This window comes from Capsicum annuum, chromosome 6, assembly GCF_002878395.1.
Source record: "Capsicum annuum cultivar UCD-10X-F1 chromosome 6, UCD10Xv1.1, whole genome shotgun sequence".
Lineage (NCBI taxonomy): Eukaryota > Viridiplantae > Streptophyta > Magnoliopsida > Solanales > Solanaceae > Capsicum > Capsicum annuum.
The window spans coordinates 218,540,906-218,559,590 of NC_061116.1; the positions used below are offsets into that span (position 1 = coordinate 218,540,906).

Sequence of the window (18,685 nt, forward strand, 5' to 3'; positions counted from 1 at the left end):
ACAGAGGAAAAAAGGGGAATAAGAGCGAGAGAGCAGGTCAAATAACTGCTTAGAGAATGACTGGATCAGATCTGGAGTATTTTCAGTATTCACTAGCTCCAATCATGTAGCTCTCCTCCTGAATATGTGAAATGTGAAACTAATAATCATTTATTGAAGTGTCATGCGGTCGATCAATTAGCAAAAAAGGTAAAGTAGAGAAATGTTAAAGAGAGGGGATCGTGTTTATTTGATCGAAGTTATCACCCAAATCAAAAGATGGTACTGCGCACATCTTCACTCTTTGACAGTTTATAATGCAGTTGTAGAATTATTAGGCATGCGTTTTACAGGAAAAAAAAAAAACCATCACTTAAGCCCAAGAAAGTGCAGACGTGTAGGTTAAACCAAAAGATGTGTCGCGCAATAACTTATATGGATCTCTTTGGAGTACGTAAATCGAGAAAGATAAATAGTAAAAAACCCGCTATAGTTTTTGAGTATCTCATTTTCTTGTTCACGTTGAAGTACACTTTACAAGGCAGTAACACTATAAAACAATGCTCAGGATTATCTATCTCAACAATCATTATACATGAAGTACACGACCTCTATGATACATGAAGTACAACAGGTCAGGATTATCTATCTCAACAATCATTACACAGGGAAACTCACTCCTTTTACCGCAGACAAAAATGATGATACACCTAAACGAGGAAAAGAATATGTAGGGACTAACAAAGGAATGAAACGCAATGAAAACCCAGCACTACCCACCCATGAGAATGATCCAAACTCTGAAAAGGTTAAATCCGTCTACCTGCTTCCGGAAAAATGTACATCTCTAGCGAAAACCCCATCTCCTCTGCATCATGATGAATAGACCATGCGCCGTCAGCCTCCAATTTCTAAATCTGACTTTCTGAAGACCTTCCGTGGAAGAATTAAAACGTGTCTCGAGCCTTAAACTTTTCATTAGGATAAGTATCTCCGCTGAACGCTCTGATTGGTGACTGGTTAAGTACATATCACTGGAAATCCGACATGTTAGCATGAGCCTGGAATTATAGCAAAACAATTGCAGTATAATCTTAAGTCCAAGCGAGAGAACCTCGATCATTAGCTACTTGAGGACGTCCTCTAGTTGGCGTAGGTGGTCTGTTGGCATTTAGCTCCTATCCCAAATATCGTGAGACAAGATTAAACACACATCAAAGCGAAAAAAAACTGTGGATCAAAAGAGATTTCGCAATAACAAACCTGCATCCAAGTGTCTTCTATATGCCGCTCAGGTGAAGTTTCAGGGGAGGAAATTGCTGGTGGGAGCGGGTGAATAAGTTTTGGAACCACAACAAGATCTCTACCCAATACCAAGATAGCACCAGCATTATTAGCAGTGCCTGTAGAAAGGAAAAGAGAAGAACAAAAAAGATTTTGCTTAAAGATAAAAGCATATCTCAGAAGAAACCTCCAAACATCCAAAATTTGCAACATCGTACCACAATAATTAGTGGCTGAGAAAAGTGTAATTAAATGTCCCTGAGCAAATCGTTCAAATCCATCCATCACACATTCGTGGGCTCGGACTATCAGTTGAAGATCATTGTTATTGCAGAATTCCATCACACGATCAGGCTGCATGTAAGCAAGTGCTTACATTAGATCAACGGGAAATGCTATGGAAACTACAATCAACCAAACACACTGGAGACAGAATAGCTGAGAGATATCTAATATTGAAGCATCACATGTACTTTAAGTACCATAACTCCAGTTCAACAAACAGAAAAAAATGTCCCAAATAACTAGAACCTTTAAGTTGTAACAGTCTGATGAATCAAATAAGTGACTACAACGAATCACGAGTTCAATATCTTAAAAGAAAAAGAGCTTGGACATGGTAAATAAAAAGCAGCCCAACTGATGAATCAAATAAATGACCTCAAGGAATCATGAGTTCAATATCTTAAAAAAAAGAGCATGGACATGGTAAACAGAAAATGTCCCAGTCACAAAGATGGAACAGCTGCAATAGCACAAGATAAACTCAAGAAATGACAGCTCATAGAATGTCAAAGTGAAAAGCAGAGTCGGTGAAGCAATCTGGAACCTCTTTTTTTTGGCTTGAAATATGAAATATCATCTCTATCTAGGTTGAGCCAGAACCCATAGTGATCAACCGTTGCTTTTTGGACAGAAAAATACCTCAAAATTGGTATGAAATGTAAATTACTCACCCCAAAAGTGACCAACCCAGGACCTCTTGCATTTGGTCTTAATCCTTCAACACTATCATTTTCTGTAGGGTCAGACCTAGAAGCACGCACCAATATGAGAAAAAACGAAGATGTTAAAAGTCAATGAAGGAAGCATAAGAGAAGACAGAGACTAACCACAATAAGTCCATAAGAACAATTGAGCCAGCATCCATAGTGATAGGGCGTTGGATATTTTTTATTTGTTCAACATGATTTATTGACCTTCCAATACCACCATGCATACAGATTATCTTTTTCTCGATTAATGCTGCCAGAGGAAGCCAGTTGAACAACCTATTAAATCGATGCCATGCCCAAATTCCATCTCGCTCACCCTGTTGCATAAACAGACATCAGTACCTAGCTTGAACATCAAGTACAAGCCTCACCCAGTAAATCACAACATACCATGCGTTCAATGCACTCAATCCGAAAGCCGAAAAGCGCATTAATATCTGCAGCTTCATGGTTCCCACGAATTAGATGTACATTGAGGGGATACTCGACCTAAATCATCAATTTATCATCGTCAGAATCACATGGTAATTAAGAATGTGAAAGCAAAGCAAACATCAAAATGTAAAAGTTACCGCTTAAGAAAGAAGAAGAGTTAAGTCACAAGAGGTACCTTTAAAGCAAGAAGAAGAGTCATTGTTTCCAAACTGTGCTGGCCTCTATCAACATAATCTCCTAAGAAGAGGTAGTCAATATACCTGATGGTCACTTAACGAATTAGTACAAAACTAGAAGAACAAAGATCGACTCCACAAACAAGATCAATCCAAAAACTGGTAGAAGTCTGCAGGAGCCGGAATAACAGGAGAGACGGCAAATAGACGCCATCAAATTATTGCACATTTTCTCTGTACTCTTTCAAGAAGTAATTTAGGTTCTTGCTTTTGTAAATAATTACTAACAAGCTTTCACTAGGGCTTAATTTAGAGAATGAAAAGAGGAAAACATTCCCTTCCATTTTCAATAATAGAGTTGCCCCACAAAATCAATAACAGCATTCTGATAGCCCTACTGACACACCAAACAGTTACAGCAACAAGCAAACTATGATACCCGCATTTTCCATCAAAATATCTATTAGAAAACAAAAGTGGGGGTAAGCAAACAAATAATGCAATCCAGGGACACTTTGGAAAGAATCCAGAAGCAAGATTGAGCCAAGGCACTTACGATATATCCCCAGCAGTTGATGGGGAACCATACTCATCGAAAAGACGCATAAGATCCCCAAATTGCCCATGCAAGTCACCAAATATCTTAATAGGAGCCCTAAGCTGTAGAACACTAGGTTCACTCGCAAATATCCTTTCAGCACAGTCACAAAGATCAGCTATTTCATTGCAGTCCAAGAAAAACTGTCGTCGAACGGGAGGTTTCCAGCCACGCGGCTTCAGAAGATGAGAAATCACCTGAGACAGGAAAAATAAATAATATAACAAACAAAATGCAGTTATTTGACTTTATATGATATACAGCTATATTTTCTGCAGTGTGGAGCAGTCTTTGTAGATGTTCAGAATAGGGGCCGGAATGAATGAAGGCAGACAGTCCAGCTATATCACATCCCCACCTCCTTTTCTCTCCCCCTTCCCCTACCTCTAGCTCACCCAAGTACAAGGCCACCACATATGGACAAGGAAATAAATATTATTCTCCTTCTTTCTCCCCGTCAATGTATTGTTACACACTTTTAGTCTACAGTTCTTTACTGAACTTCTTAGAGACCTATAGTTCTATAGCTGGAACAAAGTTACCTAGGGAAGAAAAAATAATTTGCTGCTTGTAAACTTCCCCATTGGATATTCCTTGCTTCCACACTTCATACTTCAACCAATCTTGAATTGGTTTAGTGCCCTACCCTACTTTTGGTCCTTTCAATCAAGATGATTTCAACATGTTTAAAAAGCACTTTTGAAGAAATTCTTGGCAAAAGCAAGAGAGGACGGGAGAATTAGGACAAACAACCTAGAACGACACATGAAAACAGTCAACAAAAACACCTATCTTCCTCCTGCGATGAGCTGCCGTGTGTCTGTGTTTGGGGGGGGAGGGAGGACAGGGACAAAAATATATATTAGATTTGACTCATTTAGAAAAAGTTATGCACTATTTAGGCCATAGGATTTTGAAGTTTTAGTGCAACCAGCCATAAGCAGTTTAGCCTTTTCAGTTTTATGAATAACACATCAGATAAACAATGGTAAGTCACATTGTGGCACATAAGCAGGCAATTTGTCTAGAGACAAATCATTGTACCTTTTTAGGAACACTGTTGATGGACATTTGACGATCCAATAGTTTCCTTGCTGCTGTTGCATTTTCTGGGGTTCCATAGCTAACTCGTCTGCCTTCATTTTCAAACTGATCAATTGAAAGCTGCCGCACCATGCCACCAAGAGCACCACCAGTCTCTGCAGCTATAACCACCTTCAATGCAGTAAGGCACATCATCAGTCAACATATGAGCAAACTAAGACCAACACATAGCTTTAAGGATTTGAACACTGACAGCACGGTGATGTAGTCGGACTCCGGCTGGAACAGAATTACTTGTTAAGGCAGAATCAGGCTTGATCAGAGTGGACGCCTGTTTTCCACTTGGCGTTGCCTCCGCTCCACGGTCCCTATCTGGAACTTCAACTTCTCCATTGCCTTGTTGTCGAGCTTTTGCAGCTGCTAGTGTAGCACTAATAGCCTCAGCTTCTGCGGCAGAAGCCTCCACTAAATATTCAACACCTTGGATGAGTCGCCTGCAAACAAATCAAACCACATATATCTTTAGCAATTAATCATGCATTAACAAACCACAGACAGCAGATGCTGTTGTTCCTATGCAACTGCAATCTCACCGAGGTCCTTGAAGCGTCGCATTTTCAGTGCTTATATCAGAATACATATCACCATTTACAGGAGGAGCTACAGGAGGTCCCAGTACAACTGAGCCATCATTAACTGCTTCAGGGCCTCTCTGCCTTGTTCTTTCATCACCAAACCCGTGCCTTCCTGTTAACCTCCCCGCTTGTACATTAACTGCTGCAGCTGCTGCATGTGAAGCTGCACTAGTTGTTTCAGCAGCGGCCAAATCTTCAGCAACAAGCAAGTCATCTAGCAATACCCCTGCAACCAAAAAAAACAGCACGATTAAACTTGTTGCAAAAACCAGGAAGTGATCTGAATAACTTCTCCAAGGTTATATTTCATTACACCATTAATTTTATTTATAGATGGAAACATGCAACAGATACATTTAACGTTATCTTTGATTTTCAGATCTGCCGTAATATTGGTTACCTATACTTCGGAAAGTTGAGTGGGTGCATAATTCGCATGAAGATAGACAAAGGGAACAACATTTCTGACATGATATAAGCTAATATTACTTAATTTTCAGTTAAGGATGTCACTGCACATCCATAATTGAAGAGCTCAGGGTTGTTAAGTTTGGAGGGGCTGACTGGATTGTTTAATGTAGTTTTTAAGACGGCTAGAATGCCCGAAGAATGGAGGTGGAGTACTATGATCCCTTTATATAAGAACAAGGGTGATATTCAAAACTGCAGTAATTGTAGGGGTATCAAGTTGTTAAACCACACTATGGAAGTTTGCCAGAGCGTGGTGGAGATGAAAGTGTGGAGAAGTGTATCTAAAACCAGTTAGGATTTATGCGGGGGCAATCAACTACAGAGGCCATTCATCTCATGAGGAGACGGGGTGGAGCAGTATAGGGAAAGGAAGGACTTACATATGAGGATATGAAGGTCATGAACTAGGTTGAAAGTTTTGTAGGCAAGTGAGCGTTGTCACACTCAGTTGTCACAAATTAGGTTGGAACCTCGTATTGGTTCACTTTCGTACAGTAGTCTTAGCATTTTTCTCGTAGCTTCTTGTCTTTGATTTTCTGTTAACCATCAATGTTTTTGTGCTTTGGTTATTGCATTATTTCATTGTTGTCACTGTTCCCTTTTTCCCCCCTGAATGTTATGTACTGCTTTCCTTTTGGCTGTCATGTCTTATTCATTTCCAGATTTTCTTTTTCAAACTGCTTTGAAATGCTTTTCTCGAAGCTGAGGGTCTATAGCAAACAGTCTCTTGCCTCCCCGAGGTAGGGGCAAGGTCTGCGTACTACCCTCACCGGACCCCACCTTTGGGATTACACTAGGCATGTTGTTGTTGTTTGCTACATGCATACTAGAGGATGGGATCCAGTTCGTGAAGTCCACTTATGAATGCCTAAAACATAGCACATCCAGCACCACCACAGAGACGAAGAAAGATGATAGAAATACTTTTAGTTACTTCAAGAATTCTTTTTTCACAGTTGTGATCAGCTAGTTACTCAACAATTCCGAAGAAAAGTAAAAACGGTTATCTTAAAATTAAACTGGAAAAAAAATATAAGAACGTTCATTGATGTCTATCTCATAGACTTACCGCCACGCAGACCACCATAAATAAATATCAAGTCACCAACAGCAACAGCTGCATGTCTACAACGTCTGGTCAATTCAACTGCAGCATCTCCTCCAGCTGCATCTGCACTGTATCTGCCAGTTCTAGGACTAGTAACAACAGACTTTGTGTCACACCAAACTCCTGCAGCTGTATCAAGAACTGCCAAAAGAAGGGGAGGTAAACATGATACTGAGGGACGAACAAAACAGTTAACCCCGAGAAGTCAAAATAAAGGAGTTAAACAAACAGCGGTCTCCACTATGTATCACCAAAAGTAAATAAAATACCTGCTATACTGGACGAGTCCTCCACCATGCGGCCACCTCCAAGTGCCCCTCCAGATACATGGAGCCGAGCATTAACAAAAACCTATAATACCAGAACATAACTACTAAGTACCATACGAAGATCCATCTGAAAAGATGCAATTAATAAAAGGAAAGAAGCGAACACTTACAGCAGCATGTTGATATCTAGGAGATGGTGACACACCAGGAGCAATCGCCCATTCCCAGCGCCCATCTCTATGCTTGGCAAGTCCATATGCGCTGGCCAGTGGCTGAGGATCATCAAGGCAGTGCGAGAAGTATAAGTACAATCAACCAATGAACGCAAGAGCAAACAAGGAAATAACAATGTGACAGCTTAGAGCCCCCACATACACACCAATTACACCAAGTGAAAGGAAAAAAATAGCAAACAGAAGTCGGAACACTTGAGTTCATCACTTATGTTACATGGATCTTCACGTCTGTAGACGAACCCATTTCTAACAGGGTAGCACTGCATAGGTTTGGTACTTCATGGTTCTTACAAAATACACATACATTACCGATCACTTACGCAACTCATATCAGATACATAATCATATACTCTCTAGAAAAAAAAAAATTCTCCACATGTTTGCACTAGAATTACCTGACCGTGTTGAGGAAAAAAAAAATTATGAGAGCACTCAGTTATTTTTAAGAAAATAAAAAATGTCACTTTTAGTCACGCAGTCAACATACATACGCCAAAGCTAATGCACAAGTCAACAAGGTTTACTGTCATAGGCAATAAAATGCACATCCAACTAAACTACAGTTTTCTGAAGTACCAGCCAGCCAAGCTGCATATACTTACTTAACTTCAAGCCACAGATGTCCAGGGTTCATTAATCACAAATTAGCTCCATATATCATTGTTAGGATTAAGTGGATGAAGCTCAACACAGCATCATCTCTCACTGACAGTTTCTTGGGCATAGAGATCCAGAAAAGACAGTTGATAAGTCTGTTATTTTTTATTTAGTGAGGAAAGGACTTTAGAAACAATAGTTGGAAGTATCTGAAAAGACATGATCTGTTAAAAAGATATCACGTCAACATTAGAATGGCTGAACAGCAATGCCAAAATACAAATCATGGAAATCTCTCTTTTCACTCTTACTTGCCTTGTTCTTTTATAACCAAAAAAAGAGTGAGGAGAAGAAGATGATCTGCATTTTTAAGCTTAAGCTAGAGGACATGTCTTTAGGAATGTAGTCTAAGGCTATGTTGTTCGGACTCTTCAACAATGTCAACGGGTGCGTGTTCTTCAAAAGTAGTGTAATTTTGGGAGAATCCGACATGGGTGCGGCATCGGAAGTGAAGAGTCTGCGCAACTTAGGTCTAAGGAGGCTCAGGGTATAACCTACTGAAAAACAAATAAAACTAGAGGTCAAAATGATATGGGATTTCAATCTATGTTGCAAAGCAGTTAAGATAGGACTGTCCACACTGCTCTATAACTAGCACACTTCCCCTTTTTTGTGGTCCACATAACCCTCTTTTTGGTCCTCTCACCCCTCTCTTAACTAGCTTCACACTCATTGTAAACCGGATATGGACAACAATATCAACAAAAGTAGCTAAAACCATAAAATAGAAAAAATATTCTAGATCAAAATCAGTTTTCTCTTCAATAAATAAAACTAATCAGCTTTCTCTTCAATAAATAAATCTATCATAGATATCTCAACATCATGAGCAAAAGTCGCATGAAATGTCATAGTTATTGTTAATTTATAATTCATGTATTTTATGTATCCCTGAAGTGTTGCTCCAACCTTATCCAAACGAGTCAATGACACTTACGTAGTACACCTAACTCCTCTGTGAGCATTGTTATTGACATTTCAGATACTGTTTCTTTATGACAAGGAAACGCTCAGGCGGTACCCCCTCGGGTGTGCACAGGGTAAACCCCGCTCCTATGCAATAGCAAACCACACAGGAGAAGTAATTACATTAAGCAAGCCCCATGCAACGAGCTCAACCCAGAAGGCCAGCGCCCTGCTATCGCAGGCAACAGGTTTCGAACTTGAGAGCTCCTCTAAATATTGTTATGTCTGGTATTGGTGAGACGTTAGGTTGTTGTCACTTCCATCTCATTTCTTTTGCTGGTAAGCCCAGTCTTCCTAACGTGGGTACTAGTTCACAGGATTATAGTCATTTTTTGGATGAGCTAGGAAATCTTTTCCGGTGCCAACACTTACATACGCCTTAGAAGTTCCATGACATGCATTGTGTGAGGTCTAATTATGTGCACGCGACATTGTTATTAGTATCGTTTTGATGCGTGCTAAACATATTTATTCTGCATATCATTTTGAAGTTTCGAAACATATGCTTATTTTATTGATAGGATTTCAATGTTTTATCGAATCATTGTATCTTACAATTCATAGAATGGGTAGTATACCCATTGTGGAACGCTCGATGTTAGTTAATGTAGATCCACCCATCTTCGTTATCCTATTTATAGGTTTGTATCAGCTAAGTCTTTCTCTACTTCCCACAGGTATTTTTTGCAATTTCATCTCTTTTTAAACCTGATACCTTTGCATTGGATGCTAATCATACATGTATGCTTAAACCGGAATGTGACAGGAGGGGGAGCGGAAGGCTGGCACAGGAAAAACGGCTTCCCGGCAGAGATTGGACGGATAGGCAAGTCAGGGCGAGCAAGGTGGCAAGGCAATGGAGTACAGGCAAGAGGGATCAAGGAGCATGCTAGGGATTAGAAAGATCTACAGAGTGAAATCATAATTAAATCAAGGCTAGAGAGGAATGTGAAAGGAAATGACAAAAAGCTGACAGAATAAGAAATGCACCGTTATCCATAGAAAGTTTTTAGAAAGAGTACATTTAATAAAATGGGAAAGATGAACTCCATCCAAGTGTTGTCCACTAAAAAGCGCTTAACAGCTACTAGTTACATGAAATAGGAAAATGGGAAGAACCACCATACAGATGGGGTAATCCATTTGAGGGGGAAGATAGAGAGGTTGTTCACATAAAAAAGGTAGACTAGTCTATCTACACGATAAAGTAAACAAGGTGTCCCACTAAGATTCTTTTTTTTTTTTTCTAAATTCAACTCTCAATGCAACCTATCATTTAAAAAAAATGATCATCTCACATGTGTGATGTGACTTGTGAGGCTGCAAAAATCAAAAGTAAATGAACAAAAGAGCTCCTTACCCAGCAGTAGAAGATTTTAAGATGGGGCAACTTACATAAAAAAATAAGAAAACGACTCTACTTGAGGAAATGGACATAAGGAGTCAAAGAAGATGGGGCTGCGACAAATAGAGCAGCATTTGTTCTACAAAGAAACCAAACATTCTAGAAGGTTACCCTTCCAAGTGAAAGTAAAAAAAGGGTAATGACAAACCAAGGAACAAGTAAATCACAATAACAAGCCATCCTTTCTTCTAATTGCATCAAAAAGCATGCTTCACTCACCACACTGTTGGCATCCCTCCCTCCACAAAGCAGAAGAAGACCATCCGATCTAGCACTTGCAGTTGCATACCTATCCAAGTAACAAGAGCAGATTAGGATTTCATTACTCTGGACAGTTGAACCAGAGTAGAATCATAAGAATCTTATCTTTAGTTGGATATCATCAGAGGAAACTAGAGACTACATACAGAAAATTAAGAAATAGATGAAGACGGAAATGTGTAAATACTTTCACCAAAAACTAGGACAGCTTCACTTAAACAAACAGTACAGTCTAAAAAAACTTTGCATGAGAAAATGAAACAAACATATGCTCAATCCGCCACAACTGTTCACCAAATAACCATCTTCCAGATAAGAAAAGAATGTATTTTCCGCCGTTTGAGCAAATCTTTGTCATGTTTTTTGTTAATAAAGTGGTGATATCAAGGCGATTGCATGTGCACCTCAGCTAATATATGAACAGCCTGTTATACGAGCACGCATGACTAGTAGACCTGCCACACATGACTAGGCAAATAGGCTCAAACTAAGTGTAATAGCTGGATTCTGAATATAACTAAATCATGTCAATTGATCTTCTCACATATTGCAATTGGAAACCTAACAAGCTCATACTTCTTTCTAAAAGTCAAAAGATCTCATTGCAATTTCCCAAGTTCATGTCCTACCCAACAGTAACTCTTTCCCACTTTGATCCCTTGGCGACTCGAAACTCCAACCATATAGTTGGAGAGGAGGGTTTTACCAGTAGGCCATCCCTCCATAGTCAAGGGATCAGATTCATTCTTCTAAGCAATAAATCATAACCAAAATAGTCACTAAAGATTGTCACTATTTATTACATGTTAATTCTCCAATTGACATATACAAACAAAACTTCAAATTCTTTACCATGTAATGAAGCGGACAAAGTTCAAAATAAGCAAGATGGATACAAAATAAATACAAAATAGTGAACGACATGTTCAGTGAGGAATTAAAGTACACATCTTCAAGAAAGAGATACTGAAATTTACATGCAAGGAGGTGGACCTTCACCCTCAGGCTCCAACTTGCGCCATTCATATGGCTTGGCAGCTGTGTCCAAAGCCCAAACATCAGCTAGAGGTCGCTTACCTGAAAATAATGGATCAAATTATTAATTCGTATATTATTGCTTAAATAAAATTGGGGAGACCTCTTCACAAGACTGACCATCATTTCCACCGATAGCCATGAGATATCTTTGCCCTACCAAAGCCATGACGTGGCCATAACGTGGCCCTGGACCAGGTCCTTGGACTACAACCCTAACAAGATCAGAATTATTTCAGTAGCTGATCAGCGCACTTCACCAGCATACACCACATTCATTGAAACTAAATCACTACATGAACTGCTAAGTGCTAACCTGTGCCACCGTGGGCGTTGTTGTGTAAGGTCCAGAACATGAAGATCCTCAGATGACAACCCAGCTGGACCAATTCCACCCTGAGAAGAACAAGATAGAACATCTCAACTAGCTGAAGTATATAATCATGCTCGAAGCAAATGAAATGCTTTCAGTTTATACCAACCTGAATAACAACCATAGTTCCAACGGCGGTAGCAACATGAGCAGCCCTTGGTGTGGGTGGCTCTCCTATTGGAGTCATCCTGTTATTATTAATAAAAAGGGCACATACTTTATCCATTCTAAGTAAACAACAAACTAGAATGCAGTTCACCACTGACACCAATAGCAACTTACCTAGACCATTTATTCGTCAAAACATCATAGCTATGCACATCAGCAGTAGCCCCTGCTAAACCTGCAATTAAGACCTCGTCTATCAATTGGTCATTTCACTCATTGCATTTAATCTACACAACTGGAAAGTATACCATATTCTAATCAAATCCGAATTGGAGAATTGGAGGAAAACGTACGAATTCCAGCACTTCCGGCAGAAGAAGGAGTCCCTGGAGCAGCAGAATTCCCTTCAAGAGCAGTTGCACCACCAAAGAGAATAAGCCTAGGACCAATATAATTGGAGCTACCTTCCTCTCCAATAGCCGGTACAGCCGTTAACGTATGCCCACACCTTGGCCCTGGACCATCCTCCTTCTTCTCCATAACTGCGCGCACCACAGAGTACGGCGGAGCACACCTCGGCCCCGCCACCGGAGTACTTCCCTGCTGCTGCTGCTGCTGCTGTTCATCCTTAGGAGTCTCCGCCGGAGACCCCCCGGCTGATGACTGACCGTTTAGCTGCTCCGACGACGCGCCTTTATTCTGATCGTGATCGGATTCCGGTGACATCGTTGAATCCACATCCATATCCCTCCTCACCTTGAAACCCTAGATTCCTAAGCTTATTGTAGCTCCAATTATCAATCATAAGCATTTCGGATCACCATTTCCAATCAAATTCAAACCGTAAATGCCGAAAATTACAATTTTCTGAGAAAATACGCCCAAATTTTCCGAGAAAATTACAGAACAATAGAGAGAAAATTTAGGTTTTTTCTTCTTCTCCAGAAAAAAGCTTCAACGCAATCGTCGAGGAATACAATACGAACACTTTCTCTCTCTAAAACTCCTCCTCTGTCCAATCCTCCATCACTCGTTTTCTCTCTCTACAAGTATATATATATATGTACGTACGTAAACGCGCACATATAAATATATATATATATATATAAGATTCATACGTATTTTTCTACGGATAGTATCTATGGCTAAGAAGAAATATATGACTAACGGTGGATTTTTATTTTTTTTACCTCAAGGTACAAGTCCTGAAGCATTATGTACTCTCTGTGTTTTCACAGAATGTACAAGGATTAATGCATGGGGTACAGCAGTTTTGTGCAGTCGTCAGATTAATAACCGGTTCCGATTTCAACGGGAGCGGTGTCCGAAAGACGCGCTGGGTCGGCGCGTGTGGAGATGTTTTAAACTGATAGCAGCCTGACAAATACATATGGGATGGAGAGCTGGCTTTGGCTTTAAGATAATAATGCATGATTGGTTAAGAATCATTATTAAATTGTTGAGTTTCATTTCTCTTTCTCACCTTAATTTCTCATTCATTATACTAGTGCGATTGTAAGTGAAGTTTGAAAAAATTAAATATATAAAGACATAATCACTCTTTTTATAGGATGGAGATATCATTTCTGATAGTTCATGACTCACAATAGTAAATAAATACTATTAAAAGAAAAATTTAAAAGAATAAAAAACTTGCCACTATTCTCATAATTAGAGAAATCAGTTCTAACAAACCATGACTTTAGAAAGGAAAAAAATAAAGACATTAAAATAATAATGATTAAAACAAGTATAGATTAATACACATTTGGGAGAAAAGGAAGAGGGAGGGAAAAGGATTTGATATATGAGTCATACTATTAGAAGTATGATAAAACTCTACTAACCTGTTATTTTATTATTGTAATTCTCGATCTTCATGTCTTTCTATTAGGATTATTTCCTCTCTTAATTAAAATTGTGTCATATTACGTCTTTATCGCATCCTCTATTCTTTTTTTGGCCTAACTCTACCTCTATTAACTCCTGATATTGTCAACCTTTCACACCTCCTCACCGGTGCATCCTCGCACCTCCTATTTGTTGGGTTCATAGTATGTGAAAGAAATGTGAATGGAAAAATGAAGGATAAAATGGTAGAGGGGAAAGAGACACTAAAATGGAAAGTGTACTCCCAAATTAGAAAGTTTACTCTTTCTCCCACATTGGTGGAAAAAGAGAACTTGAAAGTGTTTATAATCAAGAACACTTACTCCACATGGCAAGTGAGGCAAGAAATAATAGATGCCTCGTACCTTCGTCGTCGCTCACTCGACTCGGATTTGGATTTGGATTTGGCAAATGATCGATCGATGAGATCTAACTTTATTTGAATTCCGAAGAATGCCAAGGAAAAATACATTTCTACAGTTTCGGATCTCCATTTATACATACATGCAGTAACAGTTGCACTGTTTCAAGTGAACTAATGCATTGTTTTCGAACTAGTGCTTCAGAAATGATACATTGTTCTGAACTGAGGCTACAGAAAGTTGCATGGTTTGATGAATAGACATGAACTTACAGTAAAGGTGTAACCTTTGGAGTGAACCATTGCCTCTTTTCAGAAGAGGCGTGTTGTGTCTATATAAACCTGGTTTCTTCCATAGGTTTAATATGAAATTTTCAGAATAAAAACTCTCTTCTTTTCTTTACAAATATTCTGTGTGATCAATCAAAACGTTCTGTGCGTTCGAAGAATCCGCCTATTTGAGGTACCGCTATAGTCGGATTGAAGGCCATTTTATCCTGGGAGGAAGATTCCATAACCTCGGGTACAGTTAGGGGAATTATTCCTTAAGGAAAGTCCGTGAATTCGGACGACTTGGTCTTATTCATTTCTGTTTCATCTATTTTTTTAAAAATAAAATACACCTCTTGGAAAGGTCATTTTGATCCTGTGTAGAGGGTATTTGATATACTTTATTGTGTTCTTGTTTATATACTTGAACTTTAGTTGAAGTTGTTGTTTCTACTATACAGATTCTGCGTACCCGTAGAAGGAATATAACACTATTCACATGTCTGGACTATCTCAACCTTGTGTCCTCATCTATCTTGTTTGTGTCACAAAGTACACTCTCATCCGGTCTCATATAATTTTGATTCATATCTTTCCTAATCTAGTCGCACATTTATTTAAACATTCTTACCTCAACTATTTTTATCTTCTGAACGTAAAACCTTTTGATAGTCTAACCAGCATAATATAAAACTTATCTTTAAAGTTTTGGCCACATAGTCATACATTATACTTATATCAAATGCTAAAAGTCACCAGCTTACATTTACGGAGCACGTTAAGATTTTTTTAACAAAAAAATAGTTATAAGACTCTTTAAAATTGGCTTTAAAGTTTACTCTGATTTTATTTTAAGTTTAAAAAGTTAATGAGAAGATCGTTTTGATATTGCTTTGTCGTTGTCGTGCATTGATATGTAGGTTTGAAATTATGGCGAAGGGATGTGTTAAAAGTGGATAAAGCACTAAAAATACATGAAAAAAGTTATCTATCAAAAGATACAAACTTTTATTAGAATCAACTCGAACTAGGTTAAAATTAGGATGCAACAACAAAAATATCTATATAGGGATCGTTTGATAGAAAAGATAAAAAAAATAATCTTCGAATAAATTTGGGTTTAATCTTACCTCATGTTTAGTATAAGGTATTACTTAATTTCGAAATTATTTTATTCCACCATTTGTATTAAGAACTCATTTGATAGGCTGCACTAAATAAAATAGTCCATAGATTAAAATTTAGTCCAGTTAGTGCAATATTTGATTGCTCGATTCAAATTTAATCCTACCTAATACATGGATAATTTATACATCATAGACGGGTCGTTTGGTAGGGTGTATTGGGAGAAATAGTTCATGTATAACGTATGGTATTATTTAGTACTATATGTTGAATTTTGGATTTATCTATTAGTTATACACTCTACTTGGTATTATAGGGTGTGTAAATATACGATTACCTTCCATTTGGTGGTATTAGTAATACATGAGATTTAATACCATGAGACTAATATATGTAAAGATAAAAATATCCCTCAAATTCTTTTAAGCATTTCTTTTTTATTTTCTTGATTTTATTTTTTATATTTGAACTAATAAATTTATTTAAATAATACATATTTGAGACAAAGAGACAAAAAAAATAACAATGATTAAAACAAGTATAACGATGGATAGTAATACATATTTGCCAGAAAAGACAAAGGAAAGAGGAAGAAGTATTTGATATATTAGAGTACGACAAAACTCAACTAGCATATTATTATTCTATCCTAATCCTCGACTTTCATGTCTTTTTATTTTGGGCCATTCTTCCCTCAATTGAAATTGTGTCATATCCCGCCTTTAGTATATCCCTCAGTTCTTCTTCAGCCTAACTCTACCTATTTAACTTCTACTATTATCAACTTTCACACCTTCTCACCGATTGCATTCTCGCACCTTCTATTCACATGTCTGGAGTCTGGACTATCTCAACCTTGTGTCCTTATCCTGTTCGTCACAAAGTACACTTTTACCTTATCTTGTATAACTTCGAATCATATATTTCCTAATCCATTCGTACATTCATCCGAACATCCTCATCTCTACTAAAAGTTAACGAGGGGATCGTATTGATATTGCTTTGTCGTTGTCATGCATTGATATGTATGTTTGAAATTATGGCGAGGAGATGTGTGAAAAGTGGATAAAGCACTAAAAATACATGAAAAAAGTTGTGTATCAAAAGATATACACTTTCTTAGAATCAACACCAACTTGGTTAAAATTAGGACAGCAAAAAGTGTCCATATAATGATATTTATTAATTGAAAATATGTTTTAGATTGCTAGTGCGTTGATTTTGAACCAACTATATATAGGGATATCTTGTCTTATCTTATATTTATATGGCAATAATATAAAGAGTGTTATTATTATTGTTATGCTAATTTTAAAATTAATATGAAGATAGCATAAGTTGAGCTTAAACAAAAAATATAATCGATAAAAATTCATGTGACACACCAACTTATTAGAAAGACGGCATTTCTTATTATGAGCTAGCATTTGGGATGTTAATTGTCAAAGCCTTAATTGAAATTTTACCATCTGATCTAATGTGTACACATTCATGCATCAAAGGCATTTCAACCCTCTGTAACTACTGGATATCAGGGGTATTTCACCCCCTTCAATTGGTCCGGAGGACAATCCATTCTTGACCTGGGTCTGGCTATAATATTATGTTAAAATCATTTTGGCTAATTTACATCCCAAAAACTAGCTAAAAAATTATAAAAGAATTGAAATGTTTAGAGAGGAAAGGAAAGGGAGAACTTGTTTTGTGGCCCTTTGCAATTTTCTTTTAGATTTTATAACCTTTTTTGACTAGATATAATTTATTACACATAAAAAATTCTGGAAAAATTATTTTCTTTCGTATATTTTTGTAAAAGGACAAAAGATTTCATTTTCTAAAAAAAAAAAAAAAAAAAAAGACAGAGGGATCACTAGAGATATGTAAAGTAGGACATGTGAAATGGACTTTTATGTATTTTTATTTAAGTGGCGAAAGGTGATGTAAGAGGGAACATTAAACTACACCCTTCGACCCTGCTACAAGTTTCTATGTTTATCGAATGCTCCATTATCCATGGTTATAAAAAGAAATAGGAAAAAAAAAAAGGTACTACCACTTAGAACACTTGTACATTCGTCCTAACATGAACAGTTAGAAAGAAAACAAATGAGTACTATAAGAAAAGGACAGTTGGCTAGTAACACCGCATTTTTTAATACAGGTTCTCATTTGTTGGCTAGTCAATAAGGATGCTTGTACAGAACTAGTTCAATATCATTACAAAAAAATTTATTAAATTAGTAGAATACTTCGTCACAAATCACATTTCACAACTAAAATTTTACGCTCTCCGTTTCGAAATAAGTAAATTATTGAGGTATTTATTAGTATTTTATTAATTTTTTTTTTAAATTTACCCTTATGATTTGACAATCAATTAACTTTTAAAAAGATATTACAAGGTAAACTTTTTCTTTTTTTAGGGTAAAAATGAAAATCTGTGTTAAATTTATGTGTTTAATGTTTTTCCTTACCAAAATTCAACAATTCATTTATCATAAAACAGAAGGAGTATAAGACACATTGTCATCATTAATATTTAACACTATATAGCAAACTAAATAAACATTTAAGACTTCTCATTGATGTTGTTGTGTAATTCATTTTTGAAAAACATTACCAAAACTACGTTGAGTATCTCTTTTTAAGGCAAGAGATTCCAAGGGCAATAGACTTAAATTTCAGATTTGCCTGGGTTTCGAATCTCTGACTTCCATCTATGATCTATCTCACACTTGCTAAGATATACTCACAGATAAACCGGAGCCCTCAAGCAAATTGCGTTCGAATATTTTACTGCTCATTAACTCAAGTTAATGTACAAGGATGGCATCAAACGCCCAGAGCAATTAAAATCCTACAGAAATTAGGTATCACCTTCTTATTCTGATTTACAGTTCAAGTTAACACAGTGAGTGAACCACATTCTTCACAGTAGGTAAGAGAGGTTGTACCACAAAAAGCAACCAAAATATATATAGTAGTAGTAATTTAGAGATCAATG

At 37.4% G+C, this 18,685-nt stretch overlaps 1 protein-coding gene across 2 annotated transcripts; it reads right to left on the minus strand.

Annotated features, from left to right (window-relative positions):
* Positions 1-452: 452 nt before the first annotated feature.
* LOC107875689 (serine/threonine-protein phosphatase BSL3) lies at positions 453-13,420 on the minus strand. 2 transcript variants are annotated; one of them, XM_016722499.2, is made up of 22 exons: positions 12,389-13,420; positions 12,210-12,270; positions 12,037-12,115; positions 11,871-11,950; positions 11,675-11,769; positions 11,497-11,596; positions 10,478-10,547; positions 7,165-7,266; positions 6,995-7,076; positions 6,687-6,866; positions 5,105-5,372; positions 4,765-5,005; positions 4,512-4,682; positions 3,426-3,664; positions 2,869-2,953; positions 2,649-2,747; positions 2,376-2,575; positions 2,220-2,295; positions 1,482-1,617; positions 1,243-1,382; positions 1,094-1,157; positions 453-1,013 (listed from the first exon to the last, which is right to left on the minus strand). In XM_016722499.2, exons 1-22 carry the CDS (start codon positions 12,777-12,779, stop codon positions 1,000-1,002), a joined length of 2,973 nt encoding a protein of 990 aa, XP_016577985.1. In that variant the 5' UTR covers positions 12,780-13,420; the 3' UTR covers positions 453-999. The 2 variants fall into 2 exon arrangements, with proteins under 2 accessions (XP_016577985.1, XP_016577984.1); XM_016722498.2 differs by having other exon boundaries at positions 453-1,157.
* Between the last annotated feature and the right edge of the window lie 5,265 nt (positions 13,421-18,685).